Source organism: Hyperoodon ampullatus (assembly GCF_949752795.1).
Source record: "Hyperoodon ampullatus genome assembly, chromosome: 7".
Taxonomy (NCBI): Eukaryota; Metazoa; Chordata; class Mammalia; order Artiodactyla; family Ziphiidae; genus Hyperoodon; species Hyperoodon ampullatus.
Genome location: NC_136920.1, coordinates 55,893,148 through 55,910,823, shown reverse-complemented (window position 1 = coordinate 55,910,823; position 17,676 = coordinate 55,893,148). Strand labels below are relative to the sequence as shown.

Below are 17,676 nucleotides of genomic sequence, written 5' to 3'. Positions count from 1 at the left end.
AGCCACTAGCTCGCTGAGATTCAGTTTTCCCATTTGCAAATGGGCATATGATTCCTTATCAGGTTGCTATGGTAGTCCCTCTTCCCTCTTCAGGTTGCTATGGTCAGTCCCTTGTTACTGACCACCCAGAGTGTAGACCTCCCGGGGCACATCTGGGCTTGGAGGCTTCTCTGCTGAGCTGGCCCTGGGAGTGGGTGATTTTGCCTCCACACCCAGCATCACCACCCACAGCAGAGGTGACCCCCAGCCCTCACCCCAGCAGGTCCAGCGATAGGAACATGTTGTCTGATGCCGTTTGCCTGGACTTTCCTCACCAACAGCTACTGCCCGTGTTTTCAGTGGCCATTTGTCCATCAGAGTTTCACCAAAGGCTTGTACTAGGAAATGGGAACTCCCACGTGGCTGTGCCAGTTCAGATCCCATGAGCTAGGATCCAGGGATCCCATGCTGGTCTGCCTCCTGGGTGACCTGGGCAAGCCCCTTCTCTCTCTGAGCCTTGGTTTTCCATCCAAATGAGAACAGTTGGCACAGTCAGTGGCTCCTTGCGGTCCTTCCCGGCCTGCTCACCCTTCCGCTGGGTGACCTCCATCCCTGTGCCGGCAGGTGTCCTCCCTGGGCAGTGGCAGCGACCACGTCATGGACGCCATCTCCCAGTGTGAACAGTATGCCAAGGAGCAGGGCGCCCAGGAGCGCAACGCCCCGTGGAGGCTCTTCTTCCGCAAGGAGGTCTTCACTCCCTGGCACAACCCCTCAGAAGACAATGTGGCCACCAACCTCATCTACCAGCAGGTGGTGCGAGGGGTCAAGTTTGGGGAGTACAGGTGTGAGAAGGTGAGTGAGAGCTAATTTTCTGGCTGAGCTTGTTTGGTCAAGTCACCTGTGTGCTGAATTGGGCTGAGTGTTGCTGCCCTTGACTCACCATTAGCGAATGTGGAGGTTAGCCAGATGGAGGCTGGGCATTATCTAGGCTTCTCCTGGATTTAACAAGATCTATAGGAGCAAGGGCTTTGAAGAGTAGCCTGAATTCTGCAAGTAAGAGGTGTTCTGTTTTGCTGCAGTGACTGTACATGCTTCAGAATTTGCTGTATTATTCTCTTTTTTTTTTTACCTCTTTAGATCGCTTATTTAATTTATTTATTTGTGGAGTATATTTGGTTTACAATGTTGTGTTAGTTTCAGGTCCAACCATGTTGCTGCAAATGGCATTATTTCATTCTTTTTTATGGCATCATTTGCAAATATTTTCTCCTATTCTGTGGGTTGTCTTTTCATTTTCTTTATGACTTCCTTTGCTGTGCAAACCTTTTAAGTTTAATTAGGTCCCATTTGTTTATTTTTGTTTTTATTTCCATTACTTTAGGAGACGGGTTGAAAAAGATTTTGCTTCAATTTATGGCAAGGAGTGTTCTGCCTATGTTTTCCTCTAAGAGTTTTATAGTATCCAGTACATTTAGGTCTCTAATCCATTTTGAGTTTATTTTTGTGTGTGGTGTTAAGGAGTGGTCTAATTTCATTCTTTTACATGTAGCTGTCCAGTTTTCCCAGCACTACTTATTGAAGAGATTGTCTTTTCTCCATCATATAGTCTTACCTCCTTTGTCATAGATTAATTGACCATAGGTGCATGGGTTTATTTCTGGGCTTTCTATCCTGTTCCATTGATTTATATTTCTGTTTTTGTGCCAGTACCATACTGTTTTGATCACTGTATCTTTCTAGTATAGTCTGAAGTCAGGGAGCCTGATTCCTTCCGCTCCATTTTTCTTTCCAAAGATTGTTTTGGCTATTTGGGGTCTTTTGTTTTTCCATACAAATTTTAAGATTTTTTGTTCTAAGTCTGTGAAAAATACCATTGGTATTTTGATAGGGATTGCATTGAATCTGTAGATTACAGTGGGTAGTATAGTCATTTTGACAATTTTGACTCTTCCAATCCAAGAACATGGTATATCTTTCCATCTGTTTGTGTCATCTTTGATTTCTTTCATCAGCGTCTTATAGTTTTCAGAGTAAAGGTCTTTTGCCTCCTTAGGTAAGTTTATTCCTAGGTATTTTATTCTTTTGGATGTAATGGTAAATGGGATTGTCTCCTTAATTTCTCTTTCAGATTTTTCATCATTAGCATATAGGAATGCAAGAGACTTCTGTGCATTAATTTTGTATCCTGCTACTTTACCAAATTCATTGATTAGCTCTAGTAGTTTTCTGGTGGCATCTTTAGGATTCTCTATGTATAGTATCATGTCATCTGCAAACAGTGATAGTTTTACTTCTTCTTTTCCAACTTGTGTCCCTTTTATTTCTTTTTCTTCTCTGATTGCCGTGGCTAGGACTTCCAAAACTATGTTGAATAATAGTGGTGAGAGTGGACATCCTTGTCTGGTTCCTGATCTTAGTGGAAATGGTTTCAGTTTTTCACCATTGAGAATGATGTTTGCTGTGGGTTTGTCATATATGGCCTTTATTATGTTGAGGTAGGTTCCCTCTATGCCCACTTTCTGGAGAGCTTTTATCATAAATGGGTTTTGAATTTTGTCAAAAGCTTTTTCTGCATCTATTGAGATGATCATATGGTTTTTCTCCTTCAATTTGTTAATATGGTATATCACATTGATTGATTTGTGTATATTGAAGAATCCTTGCATCCCTGGGATAAATCCCACTTGATCATGGTGTATGAGCCTTTTAATTGTTGTTGGATTCTGTTTGCTAGTATTTTGTTGAGGACTTTTGAAACTATATTAATCAGTGATATTGGTCTGTAATTTTCTTTTTTTGTAGTATCTTTGTCTGGTTTTGGTATCAGGGTGATGGTGGCCTCATAGAATGAGTTTGGGAGTGTTCCTCTCTCTGCAATTTTTTGGAAGAGTTTGAGAAGGATAGGTGTTAGCTCTTCTCTAAATGTTTGATAGAATTCACCTGTGAAGCCATGTGGTCCTAGACTTTTGTTTGTTGGAAGATTTTTAATCACAGTTTCAAATTCATTACTTGTGATTGATCTGTTCATATTTTCTGTTTCTTCCTGTTCAGTCTTGGAAGGTTATACCTCTCTAAGAATTTGCCCATTTCTTCCAGGTTGTCCATTTTATTGGCACAGAGTTGCTTGTAGTAGTCTCTTAGGATGCTTTGTATTTCTGTGGTGTCTGTTGTAACTTCTCCTTTTTCATTTCTAATTTTATTGATTTGACTCCTCTCCCACTTTTTCTTGACGAGTCTGGCTAATGATTTATTAATTTTGTTTATCTTAGAGAACCAGCTTTTAGTTTTATTGATCGTTGCTATTGTTTTCTTTGTTTCTGTTTATTTCTGCTCTGATCTTTATGATTTCTTTCTTTCTACTAACTTTGGGTTTTGTTTGTTCTTCTTTCTCTAATTCCTTTAGGTGTAAGGTTAGATTGTCTATTTGAGATTTTTCTTGTTTTTCTGAGGTAGGCTTGTATTGCTATAAACTTCCTGCTTAGAACTGCTTTTGCTGCCTCCCATAAGTTTTGGATCATCGTGTTTTCATTGTCATTTGTCTCTAGGCATTGTTTGATTTCCTCTTTGATTTCTTCAGTGATCTCTTGGTTATTTAGTAACGTATTGTTTAGCCTCCATGTGTTTTGGTTTTTTACGGTTTTTTCCCCTGTAATTGCTTTCTAATCTCATAACGTTGTGGTCAGAAAAGATGCTTGGTATGATTTCAATTTTCTTAAAATTACGAGGCTAGATTTGTGACCCACGATGTGATCTATCCTGGAGAATGTTCCATGTGCACTTGAGAAGAAAGTGTATTCTGTTCTTTTTGGATGGAATGTCCTATAAATATCAATTAACTCTATCTGATCTATTGTGTCATTTAAAGCTTGTGTTTCCTTATCAATTTTCTGTTTGGATGATCTGTCCATTGGTCTAAGTGAGGTGTTAAAGTCCCCCACTATTACTGTGTTACTGTCAATTTCCTCTTTTATAACTGCTAGTAGTTGCCTTATGTGTTGAGGTGCTCCTATGTTGGGTGCATGTATATTTATAATTGTTATATCTTCTTCTTGGATTGATCCCTTGATCATTATGTAGTGTTCTTCCTTGTCTCTTGTAACATTCTTTATTTTAAAGTCTATTTTATCTGATATGAGTATTGCTACTCCAGCTTTCTTTTGATTTCCATTTGCATGGAATATCTTTTTCCATCCCCTCACTTTCAGTCTGAATGTGTCCCTAGGTCTGAAGTGGGTCTCTTGTAGACAGCATATATATGGGTCTTGTTTTTGTATCCATTCAGCGAGCCTGTGTCTTTTGGTTGGAGCATTTAATCCGTTCATGTTTAAAGTAATTATTAATATATATGTTACTATTACCATTTTCTTAATTGTTATGGGTTTGTTTTTGTAGGTCCTTTTCTTCTCTTGTATTTCCCACTTAGAGAAGTTCCTTTAGCATTTGTTGGAGAGCTGGTTTGGTGGTGCTGAATTCTCTTAGCTTTTGCTTGTCTGTAAAGCTTTTGATTTCTCCGTCAAATCTGAATGAGATCCTTGCTGGGTAGAATAATCTTGGTTGTAGGTTCTTCCCTTTCATCACTTTAAATATATCATGCCACTCCCTTCTGGCTTGTAGAGTTTCTGCTGAGAAATCAGCTGTTAACCTTATAGGAGTTTCCGTGTATGTTATTTGTCATTTTTCCCTTGTTGCTTTCAATACTTTTTCTTTGTCTTTAATTTTTGTCTCTTTGATTACTATGTGTCTTGGCGTATTTCTCCTTGGGTTTATCCTTCCTGGAACTTTCTGTGCTTCCTGGCCTTGGGTGGCTATTTCCTTTCCCATGTTAGGGAAGTTTTAAACTGTAATCTCTTCAAATATTTTCTTGGGTCCTTTCTCTCTCTCTTCTCCTTCTGGGACCCCTATAATGCAAATGTTGTTGCGTTTAATGTTGTCCCAGACGTCTCTGAGGCTGTCTTCATTTCTTTTCATTCTTTTTTCTTTATTCTGTTCTGTGGCAGTGAGTTCCACCATTCTGTCTTCCAGGTCACTTATCCGTTCTTCTGCCTCAGTTATTTTGCTATTGATTCGCTCTAGTGTATTTTTCTTTTCAGTTATTGTATTGTTCATCTCTGTTTGTTTGTTCTTTAATTCTTCTAGGTCTTTGTTAAACATTTCTTGCATCTTCTCGATCTTTGCCACCATTCTTTTTCCGAGGTCCTGGATCATCTTCACTATCATTATTCTGAATTCTCTTTCTGGAAGGTTGCCTATTTCCACTTCATTATTTGTTTTTCTGGGGTTTTATCTTGTTCCTTCATCTGGTACATAGCCCTCTGCCTTTTCATCTTGTCTAACTTTCTGTGAATGTGGTTTTTATTCCACAGGCTGCAGGATTGTAGTTCTTGCTTCTGCTGTCTGCCCTCTGGTGGATGAGGCTATCTAAGAGGCTTGTGCAAGTTTCCTGATGGGAGGGGCTGGTGGTGGATAGAGCTGGGTGTTGCTGTGGTGGGCAGAGCTCAGTAAAACTTTAATCCACTTGTCTGCTGATGGGTGGGGCTGGGTTCCCTCCCTGTTGGTTGCTTGACCTGAGGTGACCCAACACTGGAGCCTACCAAAGCTCTTTGCCGGGGCTAATGTCAGACTCTGGGAGGGCTCACGCCAAGGGGTACTTCCCAGAACTTCTGCTGCTAGTGTCCTTGTCCTCATGGTGAGACATAGCCACCCCCTGCCTCTGCAGGAGACCCTCCAACACTAGCAGGTAGGTCTGGTTCAGTCTCCCATGGGGTCACTGCTCCTTCCCCTGGGTTCCGATGCGCACACTACTTTGTGTGTGCCTTCCAAGAGTGGAGTGTCTGTTTCCCCCAGTCCTGTCGAAGTCCTGCAATCAAATCCCGCTAGCCTTCAAAGTCTGATTCTCTAGGAATTCCTCCTCCCGTTGCCGGACACCCAGATTGGGAAACCTGATGTGGGGCTCAGAACCTGCACTCCACTGGGTGGACTTCTGTGGTGTAAGTGTTCTCCAGTTTGTGAGTCACCCACCCAGCAGTTATGGGATTTGATTTTATTGTGATTGTGCCCCTCCTACCGCCTCATTGTGGCTTCTCCTTTGTCTTTGGATGTGGGGTATCTTTTTTGGTGAGTTCCAGTGTCTTCCTATCAATGATTTTTCAGCAATTACTTGTGATTCTGGTGCTCTGTCAAGAAGGAGTGAGCACACGTCCTTCTACTCCGCCATCTTCAAGATTGTACCTTCCTAAGAATTTGTCCATTTCTTCCAGGTTGTCCATTTTGTTGGCATACAGTTGCTTGTAGTAATCTCTCATGATCCTTTGTATTTCTGTGGTGTCAGTTTTTACTTCTCCTTTTTTCATTTCTAATTTTATTGATTTGAGCCTTCTCCATTTTTTTCTTGATGAGTCTGGCTAAAGGTTTATAAATTTTGTTTATCTTTTCTTAGAACCAGCTTTTTGTTTCATTGATCTTTTCTGTTGTTTTTGTTGTCTCTATTTCATTTATTTCTGCTCTGACCTTTATGATTTCTTTCCTTCTACTAACTTTAGGCTTTGTTTGTTCTTTCTCTACTTGCTTTAGGTATAAGGTTAGGTTGTTTACTTGAGATCTTTCTTGTTTCCTGAGGTAAAATTGTATTGCTATACAATCTTAGAACAGTTTTTGCTGCATCCCATAGGTTTTGGATTGTCGTGGTTTTGTTGTCATTTGTCTCTAGGTATATTTTTTTAATCTTTTTGGCTGTGCCGTGTGGCTTGTGGGATCTTAGTTCCCCGACCAGGGATTGAACTCACACCCCCTGTGGTAGAAGCATGGAATCTTAAGCACCGGACCACCAGAGAAGTCCCTATGTATCTTTAAATTTTGTCTTAATTTCTTCAGTGATCCATTGGTTGTTTAGTAACATATTGTTTAGTCTCCATGTGTTTTTGTTTCTTACAGGTTTTTTTTCCTGTAATTGATTTCTAATCTCGTAGCATTGTGGTTGGAAAAGATGCTTGAGATGATTTCAATTTTCTTAAATTTAGTGAGGTTTGATTTGTGGTACAAGATGTGATCTATCCTGGAGAATGTTCCATGTGCACTTGAGATGAATGTGTATTCTGCTGCTTTCAATGGAATGTCCTATAGATACCAATTAAGTCTATCTGGTCTAATGTGTCATTTAAGGCTTGTGTTTCCTTATTAATTTTCTGTCTGGATGATCTGTCCGTTGGTGTAAGTGGGTTGTTAAAGTCCCCCACTATTACTGTGTTACTGTTGATTTCTCCTTTTATGGCTGTTAGCATTTGCCTTATATATTGAGGTGCTCCTGTGTTGGGTGCATATATATTTACAATTGTTATATCTTCTTCATAGATTGCTCCCTTGATCATTATGTAGTGTTTTTCCTTGTTTCTTGTAACAGTCTTTATTTTAAAGTCCATTTTGTCTGATATAGGTATTGCTGTTCCAGTTTTCTTTTGATTTTCATTTGCATGGAATATCTTTTTCCATCCCCTCACTTTCAGTCTGTATGTGTTCCTAGATCTGAAGTGGGTCTCTTGTAGACAGCATATATACAGATCTTGTTTTTGTATCCATTCAGCCCATCCATGTCTTTTGGTTGGACCATTTAATCCATTTATATTTAAATTATCATCAATATGTATGTTCCTAGTGCCATTTTCTTAATTGTTTTGGGTTTGTAGGTCTTTTTTCTTCCCTTCCTCTTTTGTTCTCATCTCTTGTGGTTTGATCACCATCTTTAGTGTTGTGTTTGGGTTACTTTTTCTTTTGTGTGTGTGTATCTATTGTAGTTTGGGGTTTGCATTTCCCGTGAGGTTTTGATTTAGCAGTGTATATATATACCAGGTTGTTTTAAGTTGCTGGTCTCTTTCCCACCTAGAGAAGTTCCTTTAACATTTGTTGTAAAGCTGGTTTGGTGGTGCTGAATTCTCTTAGCTTTTGCTTCTCTGTAAAGCTTTTGAGTTCTCTGTTGAATCTGAATGAGAGCTCTGCTGGGTAGAGTATTCTTTTCTTTTTAATAAATTTATTTATTTTATTTATTTATTTTTGGTTGCATTGGGTCTTCATTGCTGCGCCTGGGCTTTCTCTAGTTGCAGTGAGTGGGGGCTACACTTCATTGCAGTGTGCAGGCTTCTTATTGCGGTGGCTTCTCTTGTGGAGCATGGGCTCTAGGCATGCGGGCTTCAGTAGTTGTGGCACACAGGTTCAGTAGTTGTGGCATGCAGGCTCTAGAGTACAGGCTCAGGACTTGTGGCTCATGGGCTTAGTTGCTCCGAGGCATGTGAGATCTTCCCAGACCAGGGTTTGAACCCATGTCCCCTGCATTGGTAGGCGGATTCTTAACCGCTGTACCAACAGGGAAGTCCCTGGGTAGAGTATTCTTGGTCGTAGTTTCTTCCCTTTCATAACTTTAAATATATCATGCTACTCCCTTCTGGCCTACAGAGTTTCTGCTGAAAATTCAGCTGATAACCTTATGGGGATTCCCTGGTATCTTGTTTGTTGTTTTTCCCTTGTTGCTTTTAATATTTTTCTTGTCTTTAATTTTTGTCATTTTGATTAATATGTGTCTCAGCATGTTCCTCCTTGGGTTTATCCTGCATGGGATTCTCTGTGCTTCCTGGACTTCAGTGAGTTTTTCCTTTCTCATGTTAGGCAAGTTTTCAGCTATAACATCTTCAAAAATTTTCTCAGGCTCTTTCTCTTTCTCTTCTCCTTCTGGGACCCCTATAATGCGAATGTTCATGTGTTTAATATTGTCCCAGAGGTTTCTGAGACTGTCCTCATTTCTTTTCATTCTTTTTTCTTTATTATGTTCTGTGGCAGTGATTTCCACCGCTCTGTCTTCCAGCTCACTTATCCTGTCTTCTGCCTCATTTATTCTGCTATTGATTCCTTCTAGAGTATTTTTCATTTGAGTTATTGTATTGTTCATCTCTATTTGTTCTTTTTTTTTTTACATCTTTATTGGAGTATAATTGCTACACAATGGTGTGTTAGTTTCTGCTTTATAACAAAGTGAATCAGTTATACATATACATCTGTTCCCATATCCCTTCCCTCTTGCGTCTCCCTCCCTCCCGCCCTCCCTATCCCACCCCTCCAGGCGGTCACAAAGCACCGAGCTGATCTCCCTGTGCTATGCGGCTGCTTCCCACTAGCTATCTACCTTACATTTGGCAGTGTATATATGTCCATGCCTCTCACTCGCTTTTTCACAGCTTACCCTTCCCCCTCCCCATATCCTCAAGTCCATTCTCTAGTAGGTCTGTGTCTTTATTCCTGTTTTACCCCTAGGTTCTTCATGACATTTTTTTTCTTAAATTCCATATATATGTGTTAGCATACGGTATTTGTCTTTCTCTTTCTGACTTACTTCACTCTGTATGACAGACTCTAGGTCTATCCACCTCATTAAAAATAGCTCAATTTCGTTTCTTTTTATGGCTGAGTAATATTCCATTGTATATATGTGCCACATCTTCTTTATCCATTCATCGGATGATGGACACTTAGCTTGTTTCCATCTCTGGGCTATTGTAAATAGAGCTGCAATGAACATTTTGGTACATGACTCTTTTTGAATTATGGTTTTCTCAGGGTATATGCCCAGTAGTGGGATTGCTGGGTCATATGGTAGTTCTATTTGTAGTTTTTTAAGGAACCTCCATACTGTTCTCCATAGTGGCTGTACCAATTCACATTCCCACCAGCAGTGCAAGAGTGTTCCCTTTTTTCCACACCCTCTCCAGCATTTATTGTTTCTAGATTTTTTGATGATGGCCATTCTGACTGGTGTCAGATGTTATCTCATTGTAGTATTGATTTGCATTTCTCTAATGATTAATGATGTTGAGCATTCTTTCATGTGTTTGTTGGCAGTCTGTATATCTTCGTTGGAGAAATGTCTATTTAGGTCTTCTGCCCATTTTTGGATTGGGTTTTTTTGTTGTTGTTGTTATTGAGCTGCGTGAGCTGCTTATAAATTTTGGAGATTAATCCTTTGTCAGTTGCTTCATTTGCAAATATTTTCTCCCATTCTGAGGGTTGTCTTTTCATCTTGTTTATGGTTTCTTTTGCTGTGCAAAAGCTTTTACGTTTCATTAGTTCCCATTTGTTTCTTTTTGTTTTTATTTCCATTTCTCTAGGAGGTGGGTCAAGAAGGATCTTGCTGTGATTTATGTCATAGAGTGTTCTGCCTATGTTTTCCTCTAAGAGTTTGAGAGTTTCTGGCCTTACATTTAGGTCTTTAATCCATTTTGAGCTTATTTTTGTGTATGGTGTTAGGAAGTGTTCTAATCTCATACTTTTACATGTACCTGTCCAGTTTTCCCAGCACCACTTATTGAAGAGGCTGTCCTTTCTCCCCTGCACATTCCTGCCTCCTTTATCAAAGATAAGGTGACCATATGTGCATGGGTTTATCTCTGGGCTTTCTATCCTGTTCCATTAATCTATCTTCCTTTTTTGTGCCAGTACCATACTGTCTTGATTACTGTAGTTTTGTAGTAGAGTCTGAAGTCAGGGAGCCTGGTTCTTCCAGCTCCGTTTTTCATTCTGAAGATTGCTTTGGTTATACGGGATCTTTTGTGTTTCCATACAAGCTGTGAAATTTTTTGTTCTAGTTCTGTGAAAAATGCCAGTGGTATTTTGATAGGGATTGCATTGAATCTGTAGATTTCTTTGAGTAGTAGAGTCATTTTCACAATGTTGATTCTTCCAGTCCAAGAACATGGTATATCTCTCCATCTATTTGTATCATCTTTAATTTCTTTCATCAGTGTCTTATAATTTTCTGCATACAGGTCTTTGTCTCCTTAGGTAGGTTTATTCCTAGATAGTTTATTCTTCTTGTTGCAGTGGTAAATGGGAGGGTTTTCTTGATTTCACTTTCAGATTTTTCATCATTAGTGTATAGGAATGCCAGAGATTTCTGTGCATTAATTTTGTATATTGCTACTTTACCAAATTCATTGATTAGCTCTAGTAGTTTTCTGGTAGCATCTTTAGGATTCTCCATGTATAGTATCATGTCATCTGCAAACAGTGACAGCTTTACTTCTTCTTTTCTGATTTGGATTCCTTTTATTTCTTTTTCTTCTCTGATTGCTGTGGCTAAAACTTCCAAAACTAGGTTGAATAGGAGTGGTGAGAGTGGGCAGCCTTGTCTTGTTCCTGATCTTAGTGGAAATGGTTTCAGTTTTTCACCATTGAGGACAATGTTGGCTGTGGGTTTGTCATATATGGCCTTTATTGTGTTGAGGAAAGTTCCCTGTATGCCTACCTTCTGGAGGGATTTTATCATAAATGGGTGTTGAATTTTGTCGAAAGCTTTCTCTGCATCTATTGAGATGATCATATGGTTTTTATTCTTCAATTTGTTAATAAGGTGTATCACGTTGATTGATTTGCATATATTGAAGAATCCTTGCATTCCTGGAATAAACGTCACTTGATCATGGTGTATGATCCTTTTTTTTTTTTTTTTTTTATTAGTTTCTGCTTTATAACAAAGTGAATCAGTCATACATATACATCTGTTCCCACATCCCCTCCCTCATGCATCTCCCTCCCTCCCACCCACCCCTCCAGGCGGTCACAAAGCACCGAGCTGATCTCCCTGTGCTCTGCGGCTGCTTCCCACTATCTATCTACCTTACGTTTGGTAGTGTATATATGTCCATGCCTCTCTTTCCCTTTGTCACAGCTTCCCCTTCCCCTTCCCCATATCCTCAAGTCCATTCTCAAGTAGGTCTGTGTCTTTATTCCCGTTTTACCCCTAGGTTCTTCATGACATTTTTTTTTAAATTCCATATATATGTGTTAGCATACGGTATTTGTCTTTCTCTTTCTGACTTACTTCACTCTGTATGACAGACTCTAGGTCTATCCACCTCATTACAAATAGCTCAGTTTCGTTTCTTTTTATGGCTGAGTAATATTCCATTGTATATATGTGCCACATCTTCTTTATCCATTCATCCGATGATGGACACTTAGGTTGTTTCCAGCTCCGGGCTATTGTGAATAGAGCTGCAATGAACATTTTGGTACATGTCTCTTTTTGAATTATGGTTTTCTCAGGGTATATGCCTAGTAGTGGGATTGCTGGGTCATATGGTAGTTCTATTTTTAGTTTTTTAAGGAACCTCCATACTGTTCTCCATAGTGGCTGTACCAATTCACATTCCCACCAGCAGTGCAAGAGTGTTCCCTTTTCTCCACACCCTCTCCAGCATTTATTGTTTCTAGATATCTTGATGATGGCCATTCTGACTGGTGTGAGATGATATCTCATTGTAGTTTTGATTTGCATTTCTCTAATGATTAATGATGTTGAGCATTCTTTCATGTGTTTGTTGGCAGTCTGTATATCTTCTTTGGAGAAATGCCTATTTAAGTCTTCTGCCCATTTTTGGATTGGGTTGTTTGTTTTTTTGCTATTGAGCTGCATGAGCTGTTTATAAATTTTGGAGATTAATCCTTTGTCAGTTGCTTCATTTGCAAATATTTTCTCCCATTCTGAGGGTTGTCTTTTGGTCTTGTTTATGGTTTCCTTTGCTGTGCAAAAGCTTTGAAGTTTCATTAGGTCCCATTTGTTTATTTTTGTTTTTATTTCCATTTCTCTAGGAGGTGGGTCCAAAAGGATCTTGCTGTGATTTATGTCATAGAGTGTTCTACCTATGTTTTCCTCTAAGAGTTTGATAGTTTCTGGCCTTACATTTAGGTCTTTAATCCATTTTGAGCTTATTTTTGTGTATGGTGTTAGGGAATGATCTAATCTCATACTTTTACATGTCCCTGTCCAGTTTTCCCAGCACCACTTATTGAAGAGGCTGTCCTTTCTCCACTGTACATTCCTGCCTCCTTTATCAAAGATAAGTTGGCCATATGTGCGTGGGTTTATCTCTGGGCTTTCTATCCTGATCCACTGATCTATCTTTCTGTTTTTATGCCAGTACCACACTGTCTTAATTACTGTAGCTTTGTAGTATAGTCTGAAGTCAGGCAGCCTGATTCCTCCAGCTCCGTTTTTCGTTCTCAAGATTGCTTTGGCTATTCGGGGTCTTTTGTTTTTCCAAACAAATTTTGAAATTTTTTGTTCTAGTTCTGTGAAAAATGCCAGTGGTAGTTTGATAGGGATTGCATTGAATCTGTAGATTGCTTTGGGTAGTAGAGTCATTTTCACAATATTGATTCTTCCAATCCAGGAGCATGGTATATCTCTCCATCTATTTATATCATCTTTAATTTCTTTCATCAGTGTCTTATAATTTTCTGCATACAGGTCTTTTGTCTCCTTAGGTAGGTTTATTCCTAGATATTTTATTCTTTTTGTTGCAATGGTAAATGGGAGTGTTTTCTTGATTTCATTTTCAGATTTTTCATCATTAGTGTACAGGAATGCCAGAGATTTCTGTGCATTAATTTTGTATCCTGCTACTTTACCAAATTCATTGATTAGCTCTAGTAGTTTTTCGGTAGCATCTTTAGGATTCTCTATGTATAGTATCATGTCATCTGCAAACAGTGACAGCTTTACTTCTTCTTTTCCAATTTGGATTCCTTTTATTTCCTTTTCTTCTCTGATTGCTGTGGCTAAAACTTCCAAAACTAGGTTGAATAAGAGTGGTGAGAGTGGGCAGCCTTGTCTTGTTCCTGATCTTAGTGGAAATGGTTTCAGTTTTTCACCATTGAGGACAATGTTGGCTGTGGGTTTGTCATATATGGCCTTTATTATGTTGAGGAAAGTTCCCTCTATGCCTACTTTCTGCAGGGTTTTTATCATAAATGGGTGTTGAATTTTGTCGAAAGCTTTCTCTGCATCTATTGAGATGATCATATGGTTTTTCTCCTTCAACTTGTTAATATGGTGTATCACATTGATTGATTTGCGTATATTGAAGAATCCTTGCATTCCTGGGATAAACCCCACTTGATCATGGTGTATGATCCTTTTAATGTGCTGTTGGATTCTGTTTGCTAGTATTTTGTTGAGGATTTTTGCATCTATGTTCATCAGTGATATTGGCCTGTAGTTTTCTTTCTTTGTGACATCCTTGCCTGGTTTTGGTATCAAGGTGATGGTGGCCTCGTAGAATGAGTTTGGGAGTGTTCCTTCCTCTGATATTGCTTGGAAGAGTTTGAGAAGGATGGGTGTTAGCTCTTCTCTAAATGTTTGATAGAATTGGCCTGTGAAGCCATCTGCTCCTGGGCTTTTGTTTGATGGAAGATTTTTAATCACAGTTTCAATTTCAGTGCTTGTGATTGGTCTATTCATATTTTCTATTTCTTCCTGAGTCAGTCTTGGTAGGTTGTGCATTTCTAAGAATTTGTGCATTTCTTCCAGGTTGTCCATTTTATTGGCATAGAGTTGCTTATAGTAATCTCTCATGATCTTTTGTATTTCTGCAGTGTCAGTTGTTACTTCTTTTTCATTTCTAATTCTACTGATTTGAGTCTTCTCCCTTCTATTCTTGATGAGTCTGGCTAATGGTTTGTCAATTTTGTTTATCTTCTCAAAGAACCAGCTTTTAGTTTGGTTGATCTTTGCTATCGTTTCCTTCATTTCTTTTTCATTTATTTCTGATCTGATCTTTATGATTTCTTTCCTTCTGCTAACTTTGGGGGTTTTTTGTTCTTCTTTCTCTAATTGCTTTAGGTGCAGGGTCAGGTTGTTTAGTCGAAATGTTTCCTGTTTCTTAAGGTGGGATTGTATTGCTATAAACTTCCCCCTTAGAACTGCTTTTGCTGCGTCCCATAGGTTTTGGGTCGTCGTGTCTCCATTGTCATTTGTTTCTAAGTATTTCTTAATTTCCTCTTTGATTTCTTCAGTGATCACTTCATTATTGAGTAGTGTATTGTTTAGCCTCCATGTGTTTGTATTTTTTACAGATCTTTTCCTGTAATTGATGTCTAGTCTCATAGCATTGTGGTCGGAAAAGATACTTGATACAATTTCAATTTTCTTAAATTTACCAAGGCTTGATTTGTGACCCAAGATATGATCTATCCTGGAGAATGTTCCATGAGCACTTGAGAAAAATGTGTATTCTCTTGTTTTTGGGTGGAATGTCCTATAAATATCAATTAAGTCCATCTTGTTTAATGTATCATTTAAAGCTTGTGTTTCCTTATTTATTTTCATTTTGGATGATCTGTCCATTGGTGAAAGTGGGGTGTTAAAGTCCCCTACTATGATTGTGTTACTGTCGATTTCCCCTTTTATGGCTGTTAGTATTTGCCTTATGTATTGAGGTGCTCCTATGTTGGGTGCATCAATATTTACAATTGTTATATCTTCTTCTTGGATCGATCCCTTTATCGTTATGTAGTGTCCTTCTTTGTCTCTTCTAATAGTCTTTATTTTAAAGTCTATTTTGTCTGATATAAGAATTGCTACTCCAGCTTTCTTTTGATTTCCATTTGCATGGAATATCTTTTTCCATCCCCTTACTTTCAATCTGTATGTGTCTCTAGGTCTGAAGTGGGTCTCTTGTAGACAGCATATATATGGGTCTTGTTTTTGTATCCATTCAGCCACTCTGTGTCTTTTGGTGGGAGCATTTAGTCCATTTACATTTAAGGTAATTATTGATATGTATGTTCCTATTCCCATTTCCTTAATGGCTTTGGGTTCGTTATTGTAGGTATAGTCCTTCTGTTGTGTTTCTTGCCTAGAGAAGTTCCTTTAGCATTTGTTGTAAAGCTGGTTTGGTGGTGCTGAACTCTCTCAGCTTTTGCTTGTCTGTAAAGGTTTTAATTTCTCTGTCGAATCTGAATGAGATCCTTGCTGGGTAGAGTAATCTTGGTTGCAGGTTTCTCTCCTTCATCACTTTAATTATGTCCTGCCAGTCCCTCTTGGCTTGCAGAGTTTCTGCTGAGAGATCAGCTGTTAACCTGATGGGGATTCCCTTGTGTGTTATTTGTTGTTTTTCCCTTGCTGCTTTTAATATGATTTCTTTGTGTTTAATTTTTGACAGTTTGATTAATATGTGTCTTGGCGTATTTCTTGTTGGATTTATTCTGTATGGGACTCTCTGTGCCTCCTGGACTTGATTAACTATTTCCTTTCCCATATTAGGGAAGTTTTCAACTATAATCTCTTCAAATATTTTCTCAGTCCCTTTCTTTTTCTCTTCTTCCTCTGGAACCCCTATAATTCGAATGTTGGTGCGTTTAATGTTGTCCCAGAGGTCTCCGAGACTGTCTTCTGTTCTTTTCATTCTTTTTTCTTTATTTTTCTCTGCATCAGTTATTTCCACTATTTTATCTTCCACCTCACTTATCCGTTCTTCTGCCTCAGTTATTCTGCTATTGATCCCATCTAGAGTATTTTTCATTTCATTTATTGTGTTTTTAATCGATGCTTGATTCATCTTTAGTTCTTCTAGGTCCTTGTTAACTGTTTCTTGCATATTGTCTATTCTACTTCCAAGATTTTGGATCTGGGAGATAGAATCTTGGATCAGCTTTACTATCATTATTCTGAATTCTTTTTCAGGTAGACTGCCTATTACCTCTTCATTTGTTAGGTCTGGTAGGTTTTTATCTTGCTCCTTCACCTGCTGTGTGTTTTTCTGCTTTCTCATTTTGCTTATGTTACTGTGTTTGGGGTCTCCTTTTTGCAGGCTGCAGATTCGTAGTTCCCGTTGTTTTTGGTGTCTGTCCCCCGTGGCTAAGGTTGTTTCAGTAGGTTGTGTAGGCTTCCTGGTGGGGGGGACTAATGCCTGTGTTCTGGTGGTTGAAGCTCGATCTTGTCTTTCTGGTGGACAGGTCCACGTCTGGTGGTGTGTTTTGGGGTGCCTGTGGCCTTATTATGTTTTTAGGTAGCCTCTCTGCTAATGGGTGGGGTTGTGTTCCTGCCTTGCTAGTTGCTTGGCATAGGGTGACCAGCACTGTAGCTTGCTGGTCGTTGACTGAAGCTGGGTGCTGGTGTTGAGATGGAGATCTCTGGGAGATTTTCGCTGCTTGATATTATGTGGAGCTGGGAGGTCTCTTGTGGACCCGTGTCCTGAAGTTGGCTCTCCCACTTCAGAGGCACAGCACTAACTCCTGGCTGCAGCACCAAGAGCCTTTCATCCACCCGGCTCAGAATAACAGTGAGAAAAAGTAGAAAGAAATAATTAGTAGAAGAAAGAAAGAGAGATTGAAAGAAAGGAAGAAGGGAAGTAAGGAAGGAAGGAAGGAAGGAAGAAAGAAAGAAAGGAGGGAGGGAGGAAGGATGGAAAGAAAGGAAAGAAAGGAGGGAGGGAGGGAGGAATGAAAGCAAAAGGAAGAGTGAATGGAAGAAGAGAGGGAGGGAGGGAGGAAGGAAAGAAAGAAAGAAAGACAGGAGGGAGGGAGGGAGGGAGGAAGGAAAGAAAAAGAAAGTGGAAAGAAGAAGGGTGGGAGGGAGGGAGGGATGGAGGAAAGAAAAAGAAAGAAGGAAAGGAGGAGCAGAGGGAGGGAGGGAGGAAGGGAAGGGAGGAAAAAAAGAAAGAGCAGGTAAAGTAAAATAGAATAAAGTATGAAATATAGTAGCGTTATTAAAATTAAAAAGTAATTATTGAAAAAAAACACGGACCGAAAGAACCCTGGGACATATGGTGGAAGGAAAGCTATACAGAGAGAATCTTACACAGAAGATTACACATACACATTCACAAAAAGAGAGCAGGGGGAAAAATCAAAAATCTTGCTCTCCAAGTCCACCTCCTC

General features: G+C 39.3%; 1 protein-coding gene across 4 annotated transcripts in view; it reads left to right on the top strand.

Annotated features, from left to right (window-relative positions):
- Positions 1–17,676, top strand: part of MYO7A (myosin VIIA) — a gene marked incomplete at both ends in the record, with an annotated part of 95,201 nt that overhangs the window by 44,548 nt on the left and 32,977 nt on the right. For all 4 annotated transcript variants that reach the window (XM_079708455.1, XM_079708454.1, XM_079708453.1 and 1 more), the window contains one exon: positions 604–831. In XM_079708455.1, coding sequence (XP_079564581.1) covers positions 604–831 — 228 coding nt within the window. The remainder of the gene's footprint in view (positions 1–603; positions 832–17,676) is intronic.